A 24309-nucleotide genomic window follows, 5' to 3' on the forward strand; every position below is an offset into this window, starting at 1 on the left:
ACCTCCAGGTCATCACTCACTCGATGTAAACCAGGAGCCAACTGCCCCAGTTCACACGGTGGCATCAGTAGACAGCTGTCCCCTCTGTCTGTCACGGAAGATTCTTCTGCTCCTATCCTTGAACTTCAGAGCCGAGGATCCTCTGGTGGTTGTGGACACAGAGCCGAGAGGCAGAACAGATCAGGTATGCTGGTGCCCCCCTTGAATAACAGGACATCCAGGAAACCTCAGAGCAGCCATGAAAGCTCTCACCATTGTCACGGAGCAGAGGCGCTGCGTGGGCGCTTAGGACTGGGCTTGGAGGAGGGGGGGACATGTATAGACACAGACGGTCCCCAACTTAGGATGGTTCCACTTAGGATTTTTTGACTTTAAGATCATGTGAAAGCGATGCACATCCGGTAGAAACTGTATTTCGATTCTGAATGTTCTTTTCTGGGCTGGTGGTCGGTGCTGCGACGCTCTTCCTGACGCTGGACAGCGGCGGCCACCACAGCTCCATGGGCCATGCGATCCCCACGGTAAACAACCGACTGTGCAGCGCAGTGTTGAACGCATTTTAGACTTGCCGTATTTCCACTTACGAGGGGTTTACTGGGGCGTTACCCCATCGTAAGTCAAGGAGCGTGATTTGCACAACCTCCTAGTGTGCACGGCGTCGCAGAGAAACTGAACACCAACACCTGCTGGCGAGGGGCTTAGCACGTGGTGAAACAATGGCATCTACTGGCGTTCAGAAGGTACCCGGTTTTCTGATCTTCAGGGTGTCCAAATCCGGCATCCTTCATCTGAGCCCTGCGGTTCAGTAGCAGCGCAGCGCGCCCATTCCGAAAAGAACAGAAACGCCAATAAAATCAGACTCTGCTCTTGTCCTCATGGGGAGTGCCAGTCCTGGGAGCACCTGTAATTTTCCCAATTTTACGCTTCCTTCAGGACACTTCATTGCCTCCCTAATCAGCATGTACTGATCAGTCAGGACCTTCAGACTTTCCTCTCATCGTCCTGACCGCTCGCCAACTCCTGGATTACTTGAATTGCTAGATAACTCTCATAACTATATCCCTGAGTTTGCAACAGATTTATCATTTTTAATGCCACTGACTCTACTAGGCTGCTGCCCAATACTGTTAATTTAAATATATATATATATATATCTTTATTGATCTCAGAGAGAGGAATGGAGAGGGAGAGACAGAGATAGAAACATCAATGATGAGAGAGTCATTGATCGGCTGCCTCCTGCACGCCCCTGCCTGGGGCTTGAGCCCGCAACCCAGGCACAGGCCCTGACCGGGAATCAAACCGAGATCTTCTGGATCCTAGGTCGACACTCAACCGCTGAGCCACACCTGGCCGGGGAATACTGTTAATTTTTTCCTGGCGATCATCTTTTTGCCGTCCCCACAGAATGCTCTCAAGCCCCGAGTCCATACCACTTGTTCTCATCATATGACCACACTCTACCTTCCCCAAAAGAGCAAAAGAATTGTATGCTAACAGCTGCTTTCCTCCCTGCCTCAGAATGTCTGTTCTCTTGTGGCCTGTTCCCATCGCTGTGGGACCATCTTTGACTTGTGTGTTTCTACCATTCCGATGTTAACTCCTTTCCCCGCATCCAGGGCCCCCTCCTCACCACCGCTTTCAATTTCTCCTCCATTTGTTTCCTCAGCTTGGCCAGCAACACAGTAAAATGTCCTGCAGCCTCAAAAACTATAACAGCGGCAATAACTATCCAAAATAACTGGGTAGTAAAAAAAGAACAAAAACAAAAAACCCAGAACTTTGAGAAAAATGGCTTTAAAAAAAACAGGAGAGAAATGACAACTTAGGGGGCATGGTTAGGGCTGGGGCAAACAAAGGTACAGAGGAAACCTGAAGGCCTCTTATAGGGTTCTACTAATTTGAAAAGAGGTTTTTTTAATATCAGGAAAGATATTTCAAAAAGTGACAATATTTTCAAATGACATAAATCCCAAAACTAAAATTCTTAAAAAGGGAAGAAAATGACATCTTAAATCTTCAGAAACTTTTAATTGGCTTTAATAAGTTGCAGTGATATTCCTATTATCTCAGTCATCTGCAGAGCAGAGTGGTCCAGTTAATTAAATATGATGGCTAATAATGATTTGCCCTGCCTATCATATACAGATTACAAATTTCAAAGGCTCTACTGCTAAGGATCACATGGGACATAATTCACTCTTTCTGAGATGTTCAGAAGGCACTTGGGATATTCCAGGGCACCAAAGAAAAAAGAGAAGAGTAATCTGAAGAGCAGCTCACCAGGCTTTCATGAATGTTATTTCTGGTATTTAGCCTCAAAATGAATACCATGATATAGATATTATCACTGTTTAACAGATAAAGAAACTAAGGCTGGAACAAAAAGTACATGCAGGGCTGCACAATGGCAAGGCCCAGGACTTGCACACATATTTCCAAATTCCCATGGCCTGTACTATCGCCTTGTATGGTTCCAATCAAAGTTCATAGAAATGGATGGAGTTCCTGGTAAATCAATCTTAGTGATATATACAAAACTATAAATCTAAGCAGGGCTATATAAAAACCATGTTTAAAATAGAAAAATTAATGAGCTCTGGAGACTCAGTCTTTCTATGGTACCTACAGATGGTAAAGTTAAAGAACTGGCAACAATTAAACCTAGTGGAAGAAGAAAGGGCTGATGCTATGGGACGATTTAGGTCACTATTGATGTCATCAGAAGTACTGTGTGGTATGATGCTGGCACAGAGCAGCCTTCAGAGAAGGTGACGATGGAGGCGGAGATCAAAGGGAGCCTTAGAACCTTTGTAGAATCATTTCTCCTTAATGACATAGTCCCTGAGAATAATGTGATCTGAAGTGTGATCTCTTACGTGTCACTTCTTTTAAACCTCATGTAAGACCGTCCTTCCTGCCAGGAATCAAAACTTTTCCCCCCAACCATTTCTGAAAACTTCAGCGCTCAAGCCTGAATCCCAGACAGAGTGAGCACAATATTCAGAATAAAAAGCTTGGACCCTGAGGTCATACCGACTTGGACTCAGCCTTGAATAACCTTAAACTGAGTCTCAGGTTTTTCATCTGTAAAATGGGAATGATAGTACCTACTGCACTGGGTAAGTTCGTGTTCCCTTCCCAGCCTCCCGATACAAGAGCCTCTTATTCTGTAGTCTTACTCATTTTCAGTTTTTCCCTCTACCCTCTGCATAAGCCACATGCTCATAGAGGGAATTTGCAGAACTGTTTTCAAGAGCAGGTGTTGACTGTCCACGGTCAAAGGAGGTGACTGACTCACACTTCCAGACTCAGCTCAACATCACTGCATCATGGAAGTTTCTCCGGGTCATCTCCCACACCACCCCCTAATAAGTGCTTGTCCTCTGCCTCCATATGGCCTTGTATCTGCCATAGCTGGCCCTTATCACACTGTATTGGATGTGTTTTCTGGTTTGCCCTAGGCCATCAACTCAAGTCTTTCTCCTTTGAATCCCCTGGACCCAACTAACTAACTAGCTCCTGGTAGTCTCTACAGGATTTGATTTTCATCTTCTGGAGGCCTAGGCCCTGAGAACTCAGTACTGTTTGTAAAACTTGGAAGTCATGTAGTAACTCCTATGTTCATTCTTACTTGGATTATAATCCCCAATGAAGAGTTCACTTTCCAGGCTTACTACTCCATCTCTCCAAATAATTGTATCAGAAAGCCTTAGCTGGGTGAAAGTTTTTATCCCAATGGGGCAGTCACACCTGGTTCATTAAGCTGTAGGAACACATTCCACAGGAGAGCCAGCAGGTTCCGGAGAGGTAACGTGAGAAACCCATCTACTACCACCTACAATCTGTGGACTGCACCATACTTTTCACGAGGATAAACCTTATGCTTCAGGGAGGTGCCTGGAAACCCAAGAGAACCTTGCAAATAATTCTGCCTCCCTTCCCCCAGGATTCTACTGTCTGAGATCCCAGCATGGGGACTCAGGGGGACCTCTTCTCCCATTTAACTTCCCAACAGGTACATATATTTATTGTGTTGAACTTGTTTCCCCTCTCATGGGAGAAGACCTTTACGATTGTCACTTTCAGGGAGATTTGACTATTTTAGTGTGAAAAAAATATGCTACTAAATATTTTTAGTAAATGTAAAAATACAAAGTAGAACTCACTGTGCTCCCAGAACTACATTAAATAGTTATTTGTCCTGAGGTGGGGAATGGTTTTGTGTAGTCAGGACTTCCTCTGTTCTTGGGACACACTGCTTTTCAACTTAATAGTCATCTTTGCTGCAGTTTAAGAAAACTGAGTGGAAAATAACGACAAATGCTCCTCGTTCACCTTTCACATCAGCAGATACAAGGCTGCTTTGGCTGGGTTCTGCTCGCTCTCCACATAGACCAAAAGAGCAGCAGCTATTTGGGATTTATCATTCTGGTGACAGAGAGAAAGTGCAAGAGAGCTTGTGATGCCTCCTAAAGCTCTTCCGGGAGGTGTTACATCTGCTCATGTTTGACCGGACAAAGCAGGTCACGTGGCCAAGGCCAAGGCCAAGATCTTTGGGGCTGAAATGTGTAATGCTCTTACAAGGAAGTGGGTAGGCGACACTGGGGAACAGCACAGTACCCACCACGTTCATGAACATTGTCATGGCCTGGATGGAAGACCAGACACATACTGTACTTTACAGGCCAGAGATCCTGGAGAGAGCGTGAGCCAGAGTTATCCGTCTCTTCAAATGATGGTAGAAAAGAAAACCACTGGTGATCCGGCTGCCTGCCTCTTTGAATGCTGTTTCATGACTTGATTCCCACACATTTGTATTCCTTTCCTGTTTTCAGGGGATGATGGAACACAGACTCACCCTGAGAACAGCAGCCAAGAAAACAGAATCAAGGCTCGCTGCCTGTCCTGCACGTCCATGCTCCTGAAGGCCGTCTGGGGACTCTTGATCATCTTGTCAGTGTCATCGTCTTGGGTTGGAACCACACAGATTGTAAAAATTACTTACAAGAACTTCTACTGTCCATTTTTCATGACTTGGTTTTCAACAAACTGGAACATTATGTTTTTCCCAGTCTATTATTCTGGTCATCTGGCCACTGCTCAAGAAAAGCAATCACCAATGAAAAAATTCAGGTAGGTTTTATGTTAAAATGCCAATAAGAGGTGCTCTAAAATAACTTCATGCACATACATATATTTTCATCTGTTTGGAATATGAGCTGAGTTGACTTGGGGAGTGTGGAGAAACAGGCTCCAAAGTCGGTAATGAACACCGGGAAACAGAATAATTCCTCCCCTTATTAAAAAAAAAAAAGTCATTGAGTGTCTACAACATGCCAGGCACTGTACTGGTGCTTCTGTATATCTTACCTGATTTAATCATTGTTGGTGGTAACATCCACCTTTTACAGTGGTGTTATAATTTCCATTTTAACAAAAGTAGAAACAGATTTAGAAAGGTTAAATGACTTGTCCATGGTCACACACTTATAAATAATGGAACCCAGATTTCTTAATCCACACCTATTTATCTCTGAAAGTCATGTTTTAAAAGAGCACCCAGTGTCTCATGCCCAGAAAGAAAAAAACTGTATTAATAAGATTGTTATAAAAACATTTGCTCAATATTCTGAACACTGTGGTGCCTAAGAGATGAAATGGCCTGATTCCATGCAAAGGGAAGTTTGGCCCTGGAATACTTTGAAAGGTCCATTCTTTGCGGGCTACGAGCACATGGGGACTTGTCTGTTGGTTTGCAAGCCGTGGACTTGCTGGTACGATGATTCTAGTGGTTGCTCTGTGCTAAACCTGGCTTCTGCAGCCACGCCTTGGAGAGCTCAGGAAGCTGGCAGGGCCACTGTCATCGGCCTGCACAGCACTCAAGGAAGGCTTTTGGGTCAAAGTTTCTTTGCTAACAGATAACTTCTTGGAAAGGAAAAGCCCAGAGCTAAGGAATAACTTCCAAGACAGTCACTCTGATCACCAAGGGAAAACAGTAGTCGGGCCCTCCGTGGATGGCAGGGGGAGAGTGACAGTTCTCTACGATACCTTGTTGCTCCTCAGCAAAATGACAATCAGTTTGCCTTACAGGAGCCAAAAGAACCTTTCCTTCTTGCCCCTGTCCCTCGTGAAAAGAAGGGATGGCTATTATAATTGGTGCATTTTAAGACTATTTTTTAAAACTTCACAAACTGTAAAGGGTGTATCTTCAACTTCTGTTTTCTATCACCAGCTTGGAGTTGCCTGGGAATGTTAAAGTCACACTGTGAGCTCATCTCCCGTGTGCGTCCCTGAAAATTCAATTACAATTGAAGAAAAAGAACAATTTAAAAAGAAATATGTTCTGGTTTGGAGGAAAGAAAAAAGCCTTGTACCTACTTGTGATTGTTAAAGATACTTTGTACTTGAGTCCCATCAAAATAGACATGATCTTGGGCCATAAGGTCTTTGTTAATAAAAATACTTAATAAGTGATTGCAGAGGATATGATTATCAGACTAAAATTCCCCTTGCTTGAAAATGCCTGCGAGTGCGCCGCGGGTGTGGCCGCTGGAACGAGCCTCTGCTTTAGATGCAAACAGCCAAGCGTAGCCTGGGGCAGGGCCTCAGAGCGCCTGGCAAGCCACGCTGGCTTCAGTCAGACGCACATTTGCAGAGGCTGCTGCTGGCAGACGCGTTCTGGCAATAGGCTCACCTTCGCCGCATCTCCCTGGCGGACTCACTCAGAGTTTAGTGAAATCTGTGGTTTGACGAGCCCCCTCCACCTGTTCGCGCAGGTAGGGTGAAGCTGACCATTTCTCAGCCCAATCAAAGAGCTTCTGTTGCCAAGCAGGGAGAATTGCCTTTGAAGGGAATATTCCCCAGGGCCTCCTCTGTGTGAGAGGAAACACTGTCATAAATTCTGAGGTCCTTGATCTTTCCCCCCGTAGGCTCATTAACACCGTCGGCAGAGAAGGCAGAAGGGGAAAATAAAGTTCGTGTGTAAGACAGGGAGCAGCCTTTGTCCCACAGCGCCAGGCCCTCAGGCCAGTTTCTTTTCTCTTGAATGGCATGAGAGCATTTCCAGTTTTTTTCTTATCACTAACATCAAAAGGATTTTTAGTAAAGTATCAAATCTAGGAGGTAACAATTGTCCATTTGGAAGTCATTTTTCCTATTTTAATCCTTTCATTTATATACAAGAGAATTCAGTTGCCTCAGGTGAATTTGAAATTTAAGAAGAGAAAATTATATACTATAGTTTGAACAGGGGTGTTTTCTTTAGGGAAAACAAAGTCTCTAGAAAGTATGAAACTAGAGCCAAAGATCTATTTGTCTATGTCAGGCACTGATGAAATGACATCCAGAGAAGGGTCAGTAACCAGCAGCTGCGGTAACAATGATGGCCATAATTAAATGACCAGTGTCCCCCCATTTCCAAGCTTCAGTCCAAGTTTTTCCACCTGTCAGTGCTGCTTGTCTAGAAATTCAGATCCCATCATCCCAAGGAGAGACCCACTGTTATTTGCTTCTCCATAGAAATCAATTCTTTTTTGAATTTTTGTATTTCTGAGCACCTTAATGCTGAAATAGCGGAAGGTTCTACACAGGTGACCTGGTGTTTGAATGGAGAGAGTTTTAAATTCCTGCAACAGTGACAAATGGAGAGAAGGTTGGCAGTGAGAGGAGAAGGGGGAAAGAGGGGACCTATAAGGCAGCCGGTACCTGGGGGACAGGGTGAGCCTGGTGAAAGAGCCGTCTCCTCGGGGCAGGGCGGGGGCCCTCCTTCAGCAGCGCCTCACGGGGTGGGCTCTCCCTGGGCAATGCCGCTGCTGGCCTTCCCCAAGGGGTCAGGGCATTCGCTTGCGTGTTTACAAAGTGTTGGCTTGAGGGTTCTCCACCCAGCCTGGTGGGCTCTGGGAAGGGAGAGCCATCACTGGCTCGGATCAGTGATAAGAAAAGAAATTCTTTAACCAGAAATGGGTTTGTTGTCACTCTCCATAAACGTACACTTAAAAGGCGTTTAGTAGTTGTAGATGTTAAGATTAACCTATAACTCTCAACTCTTAGCTCTCCCTGGCAGATCCCTTGAAAATATGGAATTCGAACCGTGTGCCCAGGATGTTCTGTGGAAACAGCTACTTGTTCTGTGTGTGGCTCTTATTCCAAATATCTCCATGGTTCTAGGGTTTGGGAGAGGCCATCTGTCTTCCTGTGTGTGTGAACATGTGCCATTTCTGTTTCCTTTACAAAGGCTTTGCCTACCAGTTATTTAGTCCCTTCACTAAAGTTTTGTCTCTTTCAAGGTAAAGTTTACCTTTGGGAAATCATGTTTTCATTTTATGAAAAATCCTTCTCTTTGGTTGTCTCCCACATGAGAGGAAACCACTACACAGTTTCTATATGTGCAAATTGCATTTTTAACCTTCCTGGGAGCTCTAGCTTGCAACTCCCAGCATTCTCAGCAACATTTTCTATGAGGCTTGATATTGAAGGCCACACACCTGTACTTAAGAGCCTCGCCACTTTATCACCACCCCCTCCATGAGGTCCTTCTGCCTCATGCATCTGAGGCAGACATGGCTAGAGATTACTTTGGTTTGCAATACTTTGAGGCACAATTATTTCTCTTCAGAAAATGCTAGAAGAGAAACTAGTATTAGTGCCATCTAGAACCATGTCAATGTATTTCATTATAAACATGCAAACATTAGTAACTTGTTGCTTTGAACAAGTTATATTACTTTTGAAAACACAATGCCTGGCACATGGTAGTTGCCCAATAAATGCTTGAATGTTTATGAACAACTGAGGGGGAAAAATAAAGTCAAATTCTCCCAGTGGCAAGCTTGTTTCCAGTCAATAGTCAAATAAGCAGTTATTCTACCACTTCCGTTATTGCCCATCTGTATCACTAGCTTGAACATTTTGATTAAAATAGCCCCTTAGGCTAAATAATCAATTTAGTCAGAAATCAAACAAATCAAAGATTGAACTGAAGTGACTATTTTTACACAATGAATTCAGATAATTCCTCCAAAATGGCCAAGTGTTTGTATATAACAAAGTTATATTTTGTTGAGTTTTGTTTTTATTTTTACTTCCTTTAGGTTTTTTTCTGCTTTAAAATGCTAGAGAAAAAAAGAAATTAGTCAGTTGGGAAGATATATTAGAAAGAGGCATGGTGTCTCAGGAACAGTAGAATCCCAAGCTGTGTGTGTCTTTACAGGACAAGTTGGCTGTTGCCTGTTTGCGCAGTCGCGGCTGCCTTGGTCCTGCTGCACTCGTCCACTGGGAGAGGATCTTCTCTCTTCTAACAGATAGTAATTCCAGCAACCACACATTTCTGTATGTCTCCAGGCTTCTCTGAGAGTGTTCAGCAGCAGCAGGCTGCCCGAGTATATATCTAGGAAGGAGGGGCCTAGCTCCATGTCGGGGAAGGCGTGGGCTCTTTCCCGTGGGACCCTCTGTGGCCTGTAGGTGGCAGGGCTGGGTTCAGTATGTTCCACAGATGACCCATGAGTCTTGAGTGTTTTGTGCTCTTGCCCGAAAATAGGTGTCAGGAGTTAGACAACACAAGATGTGTCACAAATCGTACCTGGCTATTAACTTCTTTTTCTTTCCCAGGGAATGCAGTCGGATTTTTGGGGAAGATGGTCTGACACTGAAGCTCTTTCTTAAAAGGACTGCTCCCTTTTCTATTCTGTGGACTTTGACTAACTACCTGTATTTACTGGCTTTAAAGAAGCTGACGGCCACGGACGTCTCCGCTCTGTTCTGCTGTAACAAAGCCTTTGTCTTCTTGCTGTCCTGGATCGTGCTGAAAGACAGGTTCATGGGAGTGAGGGTAATGGCACACTTGATTCAATGCGCGAGGTCTCCCTCGATCACAAATCCTGGCATCGGGAGAGGTGCTTTGTTTCAAGGGCTTTCTGTAAAACGTCCCCATTCGTTCTGAGTACAAAATGGAATCTGAAGATGGATTAGGATGCCCAGGCAGCTGCAACACCATGAAAGGACAGGGAGGTTTTTATGGGGCAGTCAGTGGATTTCAACGGGAGGCGCTAAAACAGACAGGGAAAATAAGCTGTTGTGGGTTTGGGGGGGGCGGTTTAGAATTAACGCTGTGATCAACTCCTTTTGCCACAGTAAAGGTTATGATTTGGTTTTTTTTCAGTCAACGTATGTTGGGACAACTCCCTCATGTTTCTCCCCCACAGAGATAGATTTAATTAATATTAGTGTAAGTAGACAAGATAAACAAACAGTAATTAAAGTCACTGGTAATGGCACAGTGCTGTTAAAAGTGGCTATAGATCCACGTGGTTAACCTAGACCTGGAACTGAAAGCAACAATTTAACTGAACTGCATTAGCCTTCGACCAACCACTTCAGTTCTGAGTTTATTCCTTTCAGAAGTAACACGGATTGTTTGTTTGTTTGTTTATTTATTCATTCATTTATTTTGTATGCTTAGTCTATGTTAAACTGATTGAAAGTCATGCAAATTTAAGGAGTCAGTTCTCATTGAAAAAACCTGACCTGCCACCATGATGAAAATATTGAGGAAATAATTCTTTAGAAGGAGGTCTAAATGAATAGCCTTTTCCCAGACGATAAACATCACATAATTATTGTTCTCTGAAAGAGCTGTCCAAGATTGCAATCCAAATGTTGCTCTTGTTGCAATGATTCCAGGGCCCTGGAATGCTGAAGCTACTACCTATATTAGACAGTTTATGGTCGCCATAATCCTGAAAGCTTTTTTTTAAAATATATATTTTTTATTGATTTCAGAGAGAGGAAGGGAGAGAGAGAGGGAAAGAGAGAGAGAGAGAGAGTTGAAACATCAATGATGAGGGAGTCATTGATCGGCTGCCTCCTGCAAGCCCTCTGCTGGGGATCGAGCCTGCAACCAAGAAGAGGAAGAGGTAATATGACCACAGAAACAGAGATTGGAGTGATGTGGCCACAAGCCCGGGAAAACTGGGGCAGCCACCAGAACCTGGAAGAGGCAAGGAATGTATTCTCTCCTAGAGCTGCCTCTGGGAGCATGGCTCTGCTGGATTTAAACTTCTTGCCTCCAGAACTGTGAGACAATACATTTCTGTTTTTAGTCACTGAGTTTGTGGTAATGTGTTACAGTAGCCTCAGGAAACTAATATAGCATCTGTAAGCAATAAGACCTGATAGAAAAAAAATGTTAAGGAACTAATAAGTAATCATTATAAGTATATCCATAAAGTAAGACATCATAGATGGTAAAATGGTAAGCATTAGTGTCAGGCACACTGGTAGAAGTCAGATACTTTTCTTTTTAAATGACAGGAAACACTTCCCTTCTCAATGTGAAACCTTAGGAAGGGTTTAATGCCACGTTTCAGGAGAATGCCAAGGTGTAATTCTAATGATGCCCGGAATCAGGCCAGGGAATAGGAGAAGCACCAGAACACATTCAGCATTTTGCCTTTTGACAGTCTCAGCAATTCTTTTCCTCCTGAGACATATTGAGAACATGTATAATTAGGTCATTTGAGAAATTAAAGGAGGGCAAACAGAATACTGACAGTGTAAATATAGCTTTTATTGGCTTTATCCATAAATAATCTAAAGCACAGCCTGTAAATGGCACCTCACTTGGACTTCTTTTCTAAGTAGTGAAAGGGTTGCTTTCGGTCATTGGATTAAAATGAATATTTCTGAATGATTCTAAGCCTTTGGTAGTTTACAAACAAATCATTTTTGGATTAAAATTCCATTTGCTTGACCCCAAGAATGATCACATTTAAGTGAAATAAATGGTCTTCCCTACTTTCTTTTTTTGTGTGAAAATAACACCGTGGATGGAATGAAGGATGCAATAAGTTGTAACATCAGTATATATGGGTTCCCTGGAGCACTGTCTGGCTAGTATTATCAATGCTCACATAAAAACTAATTTTGTATTATAAATAACTTAATAGTCTGTTTCCTTGGACTATTGATTGAATTATAGATGGAAAGGTGATCTATTATATATTTAGTTTTCTGTTACAAAATCATTTCACCAATTTTCCAGTAAACTTTGATGTGTTAGGAACTCTTTCATGAGTATTTGCTTACAGCTGATATACGATCATCCCATGGGAATTAGTAAACTTCTTTTGTTTTTTGTTTTTAAATCTATCTTTATTGATTTGAGAGAGAGGAAAGGAGACGGAGAGAGGGAGACAGAAACATCAATGATGAGAGAGTCGTTGATCGAGCCCACAACCAGGGCATGTGCCCTGACCGGGAATCGAACCCTGATCACCTGGATCCTAGGTCGACGCTCAACGTCTGAGCCACGCCCGGCTGGGCAGTAAACTTCTTTAAAAGATCATTTTTTTTAATTGCAAAGATGTTGGTGAGAATCTAGTTCTTGCAGCTTTGAAAATGGGTGTTTTCCCATCTCCAAGATCTTGTCTTGTGTGGACAGAGTTCTTCAATTCATGAGAAACAGAAAAACCACCTTAATAAAAAAGGGTTTTCCTCAAAGAAAACGAGCCACTGGCTGGGATATTCTTCTCTGTCACTGGCATCTCTTTCACTCCAATGAAAAGCAAATGTCAGACTAGAAAGCTAAAACCTTTTCTTTCAGATCATGCCCTTCCCTTATTTTTTATATTAGTAATTGAATTTTTTCTTTCATTTTTAAAAATTTCTTTGGACATGTGAAGAAAACTGGTGAGTGGTGAATGGTCCCACAGACCCCAGTTTTCCCAGCAGATTTAGGAGATGAATTCATGTCCCTTTAGCTTAGCACCCACATATTTTCTAGCTCTAATTGGGTCCCTGTGCAGTTAACTTCCCAAACTGCGGCTCTTTTGGAGGCTTTCCTGCATCCACCAAGAACCAGCTGGAGTCTGTCAGTTAAAGTGAATCTTTCATCGCTTAAACTGCACTCCTCTGAATTCAGATAGGGCCCCAGCGCACTCTAAATCAGGACACTGGGGCTGAGCTGCTGCTGGTTTGTGCCAACATCATACATTTAGATAAGATGCAGGATAACCTTTTGCTTCCATCTTGCCTTCGGTTAACATTTATGCAGTAACTGTTCAGTCAGGTGTAGTGCACAATCCTCTATCCAGAGGATTCCTGGAGGAGGAATCCAGGAGGGGTAGTGAGACTCAGCCCCCTCTTGGCAGGAGATTGATTTATGAATACGGGGGCGGGGGGGAACTGAGTTATAATGGCTCTGATTTTACGCCCACAAAGAATCTATAACCCCTTCAAGGTGTAGTCAATAGGTCCACTCTGTACACCCCCACACACTCTCTAGTTTTTCCTTCTGGCATTTCCTTTCCTCTTTTCCATCTTGATCTCCCATTGAGATCACTTTCAGATGGATTTTATTCATATAAAAATAGATGTGTATGTGTGGCAGGGGACAGGGAGGTGGGAGTCTTGGTTTGAGGTTCTGTACCCCTTGGGTTTGACCAATTCTAAGGACCTACCCTCTGCCCCTCACACACACACAGAGTCCGGACAGCTATAGACTGCTCACCTCTTTCACTTCTCTCACTTCAAACCCTGACCGATTTCACTGGATCTGAGTGACACAGGTGGTTCTTCTTCATGGGACCTCAGATGTAACCTGTAAACATGTTTTAGGATCCCATAGAGCCACGGTTCCTTAAAAACAGACTCTGTCTAAACATCCTCGGAGAGAATAGGATGGCCATCCGAGCAGGTCCCATTGGCCAAGCCCTTAATGCGTATCCCACCTTCAGCTGCTGACCGTTAGTCTTGAACTTGAGTACAGCCCTGCTGGCAGTGCAGCTTCGAGGCCTTCCACTTTAGAGGCCGCTGCAGACTTGGGACTCCCCATGCTCCACCCAGCTTCAGAAACAGAGTTGACCACAAAGCAAATTAAGGAAAGACGTTGGGGCTGCAAATAGAAATAGAAGTAATTAAAGGTCCATCTCAATACCCTGAGCCCTACAAGAGCTGATATTGTTATGCAAATAATCATTCTGGAAACCATTTGTCAAGGGGAAACACAGTGAATGTAATGAGATCCAGAAAAGGGCTGGACCCTTGTGATTTCTAAGGGCCTGAGCCAAAAGGGGGGGGGGGGGGAATGAAGATACAAGAAAACAAAATCAGCCAAAAGCCAGATGCTTCTCTAGCCTTATCCTTACAAACTAATTCTTTGAGAGGTGAAAGAAGCATGGCTTTCATGCAGGGTGATGAATGATCTACAGCACAGTGAAATCACCAAATGTTTACCTTTCTGGCCTTCTTTGGGCTTCAGGAACAGGCTCAGACAGCTTCATGGTCCCTCCGATTGGCCCCAAAAGTTGATGCGGAGGCTCTCGGAGGAGCTTGAGCCTGCAGAGGAAGGTAGCTGTCTTGGGAGGTGGCATGCTGGGATAGGGGGCTCATTGTGATGTGAGAGGACTGAGAGGGTCAGGAAGCTAAGAATGAGCATTGTCAGTTTTATGGTCACTGTGGTTATTAACCTTCTCGCGCCAAACAGATTCAGGTAATGGTAGTGGAAGGATTTCCATCTTATTTAGACACTTCGGGTTGGTCATGGGGCTGGAACTGGAATAGGCCGTGAGAGCCAAGTTCTTGTGAAGCCGAGGGGGTGGCACCAGGAGATGGTGCACTTTCAGCACAGGAGTCCATGTGCATACGAAGTGCTTAGGAGCATTTCTGTGGTTTCACCACTTGGGTGTGCACACATGAGCACTTTTGACACAATATTTAAGACACTGGCTTCCTGCAGACACCTTTCCAGTGCCCTGAGCCCAACAAGAGTAGTTTTGTGTTTTTCTGTTAAGAAAAACAACGAATCCTTCCTTAAGGACTGATTAATTCTGAGAAGGCATGTGACTCAGATCTGTGCTTGTGTTGTTTGTTCTCTGGAAATTTGAAGAGTATTTACTTGCAATAAACCCACGGAGCCAAGCAGTGCCACTCTGGGACCATCCGAACAGCACTCCAAAGGAGACTTCTACCCAACATTTTCTTCCATTTTCTAGATTATCCGAGATCCCTTTCCTTAGTTCCAACTGTGTAGGTAAGAAACATATTGGAAATTTCTTTAAAAATGGCTGTGGAGAACTCATTCTATCAGATAGTTGTAAAATTTAAATAAAAATGTGGAAAGTAATTTAACTTATCTTTCTCCCCAAGAAACCTACATAACCTATAAATTGTTAACCTATAAACTACTGATCTTACCATAGAGAATTTTTCTAGCATCTCAAATATTCAGATTTTTGTGCTTTTAGAACTTCACTAACAGTGTTGTCTGACTCCCTGAAATGACAAATGCTTCTCTCCACGAAGGCAATTGAGAGAGACACTCTGAAATTGACATGTCAGTTTAAGTGGCCCAGGCTACTATTTCCACAAGCCCTTGCATATAAAATGTAATGCAGATTTTAAAGAGTCTCACCATGGTTCTAACTTTTAATTGCTATAAAATTATGTAATCTTTGTCCGTACCTAATTCCTATCCTGAGAAAATTTATAAGAGTAATATTATGCATATAAATTTTTACTAATGGATGACTCAGAAAAAAAAACAACAGTTCCCAGCTAGGGTCAGATCCTGGGGATACCGGTATTAAATATTCATCCCTATCTAAACAATGATTTTGGTTTTTGCTTTTTTTTTGTTTGTTTGTATGGGCTGTTTGTTTTCATAATTCCCTAAACCCAGCATTATGCATCATAGAATACTTTTAATAATTTTAAATATGAAATAGCACATCATGTTATAGTTCATTAGGATAAACATTGTGTTCTTTTAACCCTGTTTTGTTTATTTGGCCAAGAAAATACAGCTGATGCTTGGCCAACAAACAAACCCCAAAACACACCAAATATTAGTTCAAATTTATTATCCTACAAGTTCAGTCTTATGAGGGAGATCTCTGTGTGCACCTGAACACTTTAACCCACAGACATTATTTAAGCACAAAATAAATCAGAAAACACCAGCACCTAACATGCCTCTTCATTCTCTACAATCAGATGCCCAAAGAATTGTCGCAAATCCCTACTGAACTGTAAATCCCCAAATCGAAGAAAGTGACAGCCCTCACAGAATTTTCCAGTCTAGATGGCCCCCTCACCATGTTTATTTATGAGTCTATTGCTTCTTGTTTGGAAAATTTCTTTTGACACCTCATGATGTGTGTATTAAATTCTATTCCCTATAGTTTGAGGCATAGTCCAACCAGAACACATGCCTGGCAGCTTCAGAGAATCTGATATTCACTCAGCAAGAGAAACGCCTCCCATCAAGCAGCCTCCCAGATAACGCTTTATGAAGACAGTTTTTCATGGCTGACACATCGGCATCTGTTCTCAACTTCTCCTGCTGTTTTTCATAAAGGACACGTTAGTATGGAGCTGGCTCTGAAGCCCACTGTGCACTTGCTTTGGGTGGCCATTAACAAAAGAATTGCTTCAGCAGCATCTAGATTGTATGTGGCATCATTAACATACATTGCACTAGCCTTGAGCAAGTCTACAGTTCCATGTTAAAGATCTATATTTTGTTGTAATAAATAATTCACTAATGTTCAAAAGGGCAAAAAAAAAAATCACATGTGAAAATGCTATTTACAGAGAAACTGATTTACTTGGGAATACTCAGAACTGAAGCTTAACAAAATTAATCGCCACATATGCTTAAATTTCTCACAAAGTTGCATCTTAGTTTTGAAGTTGATGAGACAAACTTTGAAATGTCTAAATTGCTCCAGTTCAAGGCAATTAAAGAAACAGATGCAAGCCAGCATTCCACAAAGGGGTGGACCCCTGTTTTAAATACACCAAGCATCTTACCAATTTACAGTAAACCATTATGATTGCAATCCAATTATGAACATTTCACTTGATGCAATTAATGCTCTAGAAAAATTACACAAAATTATCTTTCTGTGGTTTAATTTGCATGAAAACAAAAAGAAGAACTGGCCTCCATTTGACGTTCCAAGTGACAGTGCAAGCTTGCTCCTTATAAATTATGGAATTACTCGCTTTCTTTTTACCCCTTGCCCTAAATGTTGCCTCTTAGCTGTATCAATATAATGTCTCCCTAATCAAATTCTGGTTATGTGGAGGTCTTCAGAAACATGCATTGATCCAAGGAGCTGATTAAAATGTATGCTACAATGTTTGAAGAAAAGGAATACATTATAGATGAAAAGACTTAAAATTGACTTCCTATTAACTTTATTTCACCAATATGGGTATAAATCTCTAGGAAGTTGAACTAAAAGATTACACTAAAATTATTAGTCCTTGATTTAAATGTGAGTAGCTTTTATATTCTCTGCCTGGATGTCTTATGAGTATACTGGTTGCTTATTAATGCTGACCCTTCTACAACTGAACAGCGATGTCCAGAGGTAATTGGGTTTGAGGACGCATTTAGCAGCTTTCATGAAGTCTTCAATTGCTTGCTCAGGGATATGGAGTCATCAGCTGTAGTTTTTTAAATTTCTTTGCATTCTATTTGACAGATAGTTGCCACAATAATGGCAATTACGGGCATTGTCATGATGGCGTACGCAGATAACTTCCACGCTGACTCCATCATAGGAGTGGCCTTTGCTGTGGGCTCAGCCTCTACCTCTGCGCTATATAAGGTACGCTGTGCACTTTCTTATGTGGCCAACTGTCATTTGTAGCTTAGACTTAAATAATAAATTAAGGAAGGATGAAGAAAATTTGGGCTAGAAAAAATTAAGATGGTCTAATTATTAGTACCATTTACTAAGTACTTGCTCTATGCTGGGCAGTTGTCAGGAAATTTCACTTATGTGAATGCACCTTATGACACATAGGTGCTTATCCCCCATTTCAAAGAGGGAACTGGGTTGAGGAAGCATTTAGCAGCTTCCATGAAGTCTTCATCTGCTTCCTCTGGAATATGGAGGCAACAAAATTGCTTTATTTTTTGCAATAGGTGTGTTAATATTGTTTGAATGACAGATGAGGAAACTGAGGCTTTGAAACATTAAGTAACTTGCTCATGGTCATACAACCAGGAAATGACAGAGGCAAGATTAAAACTTGGACTGGCCAACACCAAAGCCCTTGCTCCATGGCCCCACCTCTCCCAAATCATCAACCAGTTGTAGCCAGGGCTAAGAAAGACCTCTCTTCTCTTTGTGCTTCTTTAATTGAACCCCTGTGGTCATTATTTTAACTCCAATTAAGGTGTTAAAAATAATAAACAAGCTGTCATTTGAGAGTTTATCTTTTGCTACATGTTAACTCCGTGCCACAGAAGCAAAATGAAGACTCTTTTCCCCTCTGAAGGATGCTCTGGGTCTGCACTCGGTACTCACTATTCTTTGTCCCCTGGAGCTACCTGTCATCAATGAAAATTCTACTCAGTCAGCGCCCTTAGCTTCAGAAGTGAGGACTAAGAGGGCAGACCTCAAAGGTTATTCCCCGAAGCTCCACATTTCAGAGCCGACTTTCTGGGTGTAGCTAAAGGACTATTCCACTTTCATCTCTCTTGGTGTTTCAATGAGAAAATTCCCTCCAAAAGGCAGGGAATGCCCTTTGCAGTGCTCCTGAATGCCTGTTCTGATTACTCACCAGTACTGCGGTTCAGAGGACACTGAGTTTATTTCCCGACTGACATTTCCTGGCCCACTGATTCTGTGTGACAAACTTGACAGTTGTTCACTCAATCACGATTAGTGCCTAACCTGCCCCTAGCTGAGACTCCATTGAGATGTCTGATGTGACCAAAGACCAGCACATGATCAAGGTCCCTTGATTAAGTCTCTCAAAAGAAAAAATAAGTTTGGATGAAATTATAAGCAATACCTGGCATTGCTATGTGACCAGGATGGCTATCTGATAGACAGGCTTCTCCTGACCATGTTATAGGTAGATCCATTCTGGGAGTGGTAATATTTGCTGACATGCACAAAGTTATATGTACATCATAGAAAAGGTTGGCTCCATTCTACATTGTTTGAAGATTAATAAAGGAAGCAGAGGGGTTAAAAAGCCAAGAAATATGGACTAGAGTCCTGGCTCCTCCCCAGCCGGAGGTGTGACTTTAGGTTGGCCATTCATGCTTCCTGGCCATCTCTCTCTGTACACAGATTTATAACCCAGAAAAAAAGAATTTTTAATCCAGAGAATAAGCAAAGTGTTTGTAAAAATATTTTAAGTTCTGAGAGAAAAGTATTTGTAAATCCAACGCATCATTATTATTTCTCTCAACCCATAATTACAGGCCCTCTCTGTCCAACATGGTTTTCAGTACCTGTCAAAATAAGAGTGACATGAATCCCATGCTTGAAGGGAAAAGAATTGATGGCATCTTAATCGAGAAGATTTTTCTGGGTTTCTCTGCTTTTATTTCTTATTCCTCCCATACCCATCACTGACTGCGGTGCCTAACACAGTGTGCAGTATCCCAGCAGTGCCCAGCACCACGAGGAACTTGTTGTACGGCACTTGCTGTTTCATGTAAAGGCCACAGAGCATTTTGATTTCTTATCTCAACCACACGTTAGATGGCATGGAGACGGCAAGTAAGAAGATACGGAAGATAAACATCGGGCCAGTTAGCTCCCTGTGCAGATGAGTAGAACTCTCCTTACTGACTGCGGTCTAAGAGTTTCCTTCTCATTCCAGGTTTTGTTTAAGATGTTTCTCGGAAGTGCCAACTTTGGCGAGGCGGCCCACTTTGTCTCCACGTTGGGTTTCTTCAATTTAATCTTCATCTCCTTCACGCCGGTCATCCTGTATTTCACCAAGGTGGAGCACTGGTCCTCCTTTGCAGCTCTGCCCTGGGGCTGTCTCTGTGGGATGGCTGGGATGTGGCTGGGTAAGTGACCCCAGGCGTGGCCTTCCATTCCCTATGGCACTTGACCTTTCCTTGGATAGTTAAAGTTTCATATTCGATTATTCCCTTGGACGCCTCTGTCCTCTATATCCCAAACTTACCTAAGGTTGGTTCATGTTATTGAATGTTCAGAAGGTTCTTTGTAGCCTGTTGCTTCATTAGATCAGAGCTCTCCAGCTGGTGTGCCTCCCCTGGGTTAAAGTTGAGCCGGAGGTCCAAGCCACTTGGATCACCTCTGGCCTTCAAGCAGCTTCGTCATTCTTTATGATGTGCCATATGATGTATTGTGTTCCAAGTGTGCCACGTGTGTCAGGTAGAGGGAGAGGGGATACTCTCATTCAAGGAACTCAAATTGGTCCCAAATGGCTGGAGCACGGAGAACAGGAGGAATGGAGAGGAAGGAAGGAAAGGACTTTCAGGAGGAAAGCAGGTTATGAAGGACCTGGGAAGCCATGTAGACAGTTTGAATTTAAAATCCACTTACTAATCTCTCAGCAGGGATGTGCCAGGCTCACATCTGCATTTCAGCTGTGTGTAGAGAATGGATTTGAGAGAGCAAGCCCTCATGAAGCAAGGCAAGAAGGCAGACCTGGGGTTAGTGGCTCGGCTAATACTGTACCTAGTTGATGACCAAGGAAAAGTCACCTGGACTTTTTAATATTCTTTCTCCCAGTTCCCTATAACTCTGAGGCTGGCTGCTTCACCTGGGTAACCAGGGACTCCCACTTTCAGGCTGTGCTCCTGCTGTAACTCGGTTTGACAGGACACTGAAAAACAACAAACCTGCTTTTTTCTGGCCAAGCAGTCAAACACCGGCACCCCCACCACCCAGACTCATGCCTCTTTGCTCAGAATCAAATCATCTTCATTCTGCTCCTCTCCCCTCACTCCACCTAAGACAGCCCCCCAGCCCACGCCACATCTCCTCAGGCTTGACCTGCAGGACACCTGCCAACCCTCACTTGACTTTCCTTATCAAGTGACATAACTAGAAACAGAATCTGAAGCAGCACTGCAATTCCTTGAGGGAAAAATGCCTTTATTTTCTTCCCCCATAGGCACTGGGTCTTCTTTCTTTACTGGCCCAGGCCCCTAAGGGAGTCCTTGAGCAAGACAGGAAATGCTCTAAGAGAGCAATCAAACACTAATCCTTGGTCCTTTGAACTCTACTTTTGAGGGCCAAATAGATGTGGTCACGACCCCTCATAACCTCTGCTAAGTTCAGTAGAAATCAACAGTAATGTTTCCATAAAGCCAAACATCCTAATGAAAAGTGCCCAGATAATTTCCTGGCCAAAACCCATCTAACTGGGAACAATCGAAATCTCACTGACGCATGGCTTCACCTGTGTGCACCTGATCTCCAGCTTGCTGAGAGTAGCCCTCCTCTAACACGTGTCCCTGGGCATGCCTGTGACATGCCCCGAGCAAGCGTGCTCAGGCTGGGCGCCACCGTGCTGGCTGGACACTGTGGTCCTCCGCCAGGCAGCGTGGCCGCCACACTCCACTGGGTGTAGTGTCACAGCACAGTGACTTGATCACTTCACCTCTTTGCATTTGCTCCATACACCCTTTGCCAGCTAATTGGCAGGAGATGAGGCAGCCAGAGTGGCAGAGGAGGGAAAAAGAGTCAGACTACTTCAGGCGAGGTGCGCACGCATCCATCTTCGCAGTTAGGAGATTTATTGACCAAAGGTACAGGCAGTTTAAAAGGCATGTTTAACCCAGACATTGATTCCTTTGTGTTAAGGAGAGCACCCAGCACATCAGTTTCCCTCTATCCTGCAACATCCTCGATATTCTCCTTTACTTGACAGTCTTCAACATCCTGGTGAACGTGGGCGTGGTGCTGACGTACCCCATCCTAATCTCCATTGGGACACTGCTCAGCGTTCCTGGAAACGCAGGTACTGGTACGATTTGACGTGGGCACAGTAAGTCTCCTGCTCGTGTTTGTTTTACACCATGAGTTGTTTCTTTGAGCAATTGTGAATTATGTCCCTTGCCTGGGAAGATGTTTTTAAATATCATGAAGGTGGCACACAACAGAATAACTATGCAACAGATTTAAAATTTGCAGCTACAAACACTGTTTGTACTTGGTTGTACAAAGCAAGTAGAATTAAATACCAAATGTATCATTTGGATTTCATGTAATCTCCCTGACAACCTAATTTTGTGGTATTTTTAGAGGAAGTCCTACAGAAACAAAAGGCATCCCAGCATAGGACTCTCAAGTAAACGTCACTAATGAAAGTGTAGGAGATGTACAGGGTGTTGGCTCCCCATCAGACTATCCATGGGGAGCTGCAGAAGCTTCTCCTGGGGGCACAGCAGATGGCCCCGTGGAATAGATGTAGGAAAAAGCAATTTGATTCACTTCAGGGACCAGAAGAGAAGCTATTTTTCCAGGATAATCTTTCTAATGAAACCTGTCAGTGGAACAAGTAATAAAAGTGGGTTATCTGGATGACTGTACAGTCTTTCTAACTTTAAAATTCTACAGTTCCAAGCCTTGGGTAGCCAGCTTTCTTTGCCTCAGGACGATCAGAAAATGTTTATTGAGCACTTACTATGTGATTACAGCTATAGAACAGACAGGGGGAAATGATATTATTGTTCCCTTAAGAAGCTTATGCCTGCATTTGGAAAAAAAGACCACCATGCTTGAAATAACTTAGAACTCTACAAAGTAATTTATTATTAAGTGCCAAATTGTGTAAAAGACTCCAAGGACTATAAGATAGTCAGAGGAAGGGAACATCAGGGAGGACTGGAGTTGTCAAGACAGTTTATTCATTCATCCATTGATTCATTCATTCAATAAATATTTTCTGAGCACTTAGTATATGCCAGGAACTCTGATAACACTGGTGATCTATCCTGAATAAGGCATAGTCCCTGCTTTCAAGACTATGTATTATGGGGAGGGAGACAAAAGAAATTGAGTAAATATTGAGTAAATATAATGTAGAGAGAGAATTGCTTTGACAGAGGTATGTGCTGAATGCTCTGACAGCTCACAAGAGGGGCAACCAAAAAGGCTTCCTGCAAGAAGCCTAAATGGAGAGATCTAATGGAGGGTTAACTGGATGAAGTGGGTAAGAGGAGGGAAGGGCATTCCATGGAAAAAGAACAGCATGTGCTTGACCAACAATTCCACTGTTAGGTACATACCCCACCCCAAAATATCATTGTACATGAATGTAAATAGCAGTGCTATTCACAATGGCACAAGGTAGAAACACCCAAATGTCCACCAACAAGTGAATGGATAAACAAATCATGATACATACAATGGGATATTATTCAGCCACTTAAAGAAGTATGAATACATGCTACAACATGGATGAACCTCAAAAACATCATGCTAAGTGAAAGAAGCCAGACACACATAGTGTGACTCCATTTATATGAGATATCCAGAATTGGTAAATCCATAGAAACAAACTGTTGACTGGTGGTTGCCAGGGGCTGGGGATGGAGGCAGGGTGCAGCTCAATGGATACAAAGTTTTATTTTAAAGTGATGGAGACATTTTGGAAGCAGGTAGAGGTGATAGTTGTACAACATGATGAATGTACTAAATGCCACTAAATTTACTTTAAAATAGTTAATTTTCTGCTATATGAATTTCACCTCAATTAAAAATTGGTAAAGGAACAGCATGCGCAGAGACCTAGACATTAACAGGCCTGCTCATTTGAAAACTCTTGAGTGGTCTAGTGAAACTGGAGAAGCATGAAGGGATGCAGAGGAGAAGCCCTAACAAGTAAAACTGCGGAGGCGGTTAAGTCAGCTCGCAGGGGCCTTGGAGGATCAGTCTGACGTAGAGGTAAGGAACGGAAAGCAAATGGAGGGAACACCACAGATGACGGTATAGAAAAGGAAAGATGAGCTTGAAAGAACAAGACAGACCTTTGGAAATCTCTAGAACTTGCCCTGACTTTTGTTGGTCATTTGTTTTCAAAAATGCTTAGAAACAGTCATAGACAGTGACTTACCTGATATTTCTCACTTAGCTGTGGATCTCCTGAAGCAGGAGGTGATATTCAATGTTGTGCGCCTGGCTGCCACCATCATCATCTGCATCGGGTTTCTGCTGATGCTGTTGCCAGAGGAGTGGGATGAAATTACCCTGAGATTCATCAACAGCCTGAAGGAAAAGAAGAGCGAAGAACACGTGGATGACATCACGGATTCCAGTGTACACCTGCGAAGCCGAAGCAGGGTCAATGGGACAGTGTCTATACCGCTGGCTTAAGGAGAGACCCAGCTGGAATGCACGTGTATGTATATTCTGTGAATATAATAAACTTTTCTCGCTACCTGTATACTCACACGACAGTATCAACTCTGAATTTGGATAAGTCATATGTGGAATAATGCCAACCATGAAAGTTTACATTTATATGCTTATCAATGAACTGGTGTCAATAATCATAATAAATTTTTTTATTAAAACA

The 24309-nt window shown here is 42.9% G+C and overlaps 1 protein-coding gene across 1 annotated transcript; it reads left to right on the plus strand.

Moving 5' to 3' along the window:
- On the plus strand, positions 1-24309 carry SLC35F4 (solute carrier family 35 member F4). Its single transcript, XM_016198177.2, has 7 exons — positions 1-184; positions 4839-5136; positions 9610-9829; positions 17490-17615; positions 19633-19825; positions 21661-21750; positions 23866-24309. Exons 2-7 carry the CDS (start codon positions 4919-4921, stop codon positions 24105-24107), a joined length of 1089 nt encoding a protein of 362 aa, XP_016053663.1. The 5' UTR covers positions 1-184; positions 4839-4918; the 3' UTR covers positions 24108-24309.

This window comes from Miniopterus natalensis, chromosome 1 (genome assembly GCF_054644295.1).
Source record: "Miniopterus natalensis isolate mMinNat1 chromosome 1, mMinNat1.hap1, whole genome shotgun sequence".
Classification (NCBI taxonomy): Eukaryota; Metazoa; Chordata; class Mammalia; order Chiroptera; family Miniopteridae; genus Miniopterus; species Miniopterus natalensis.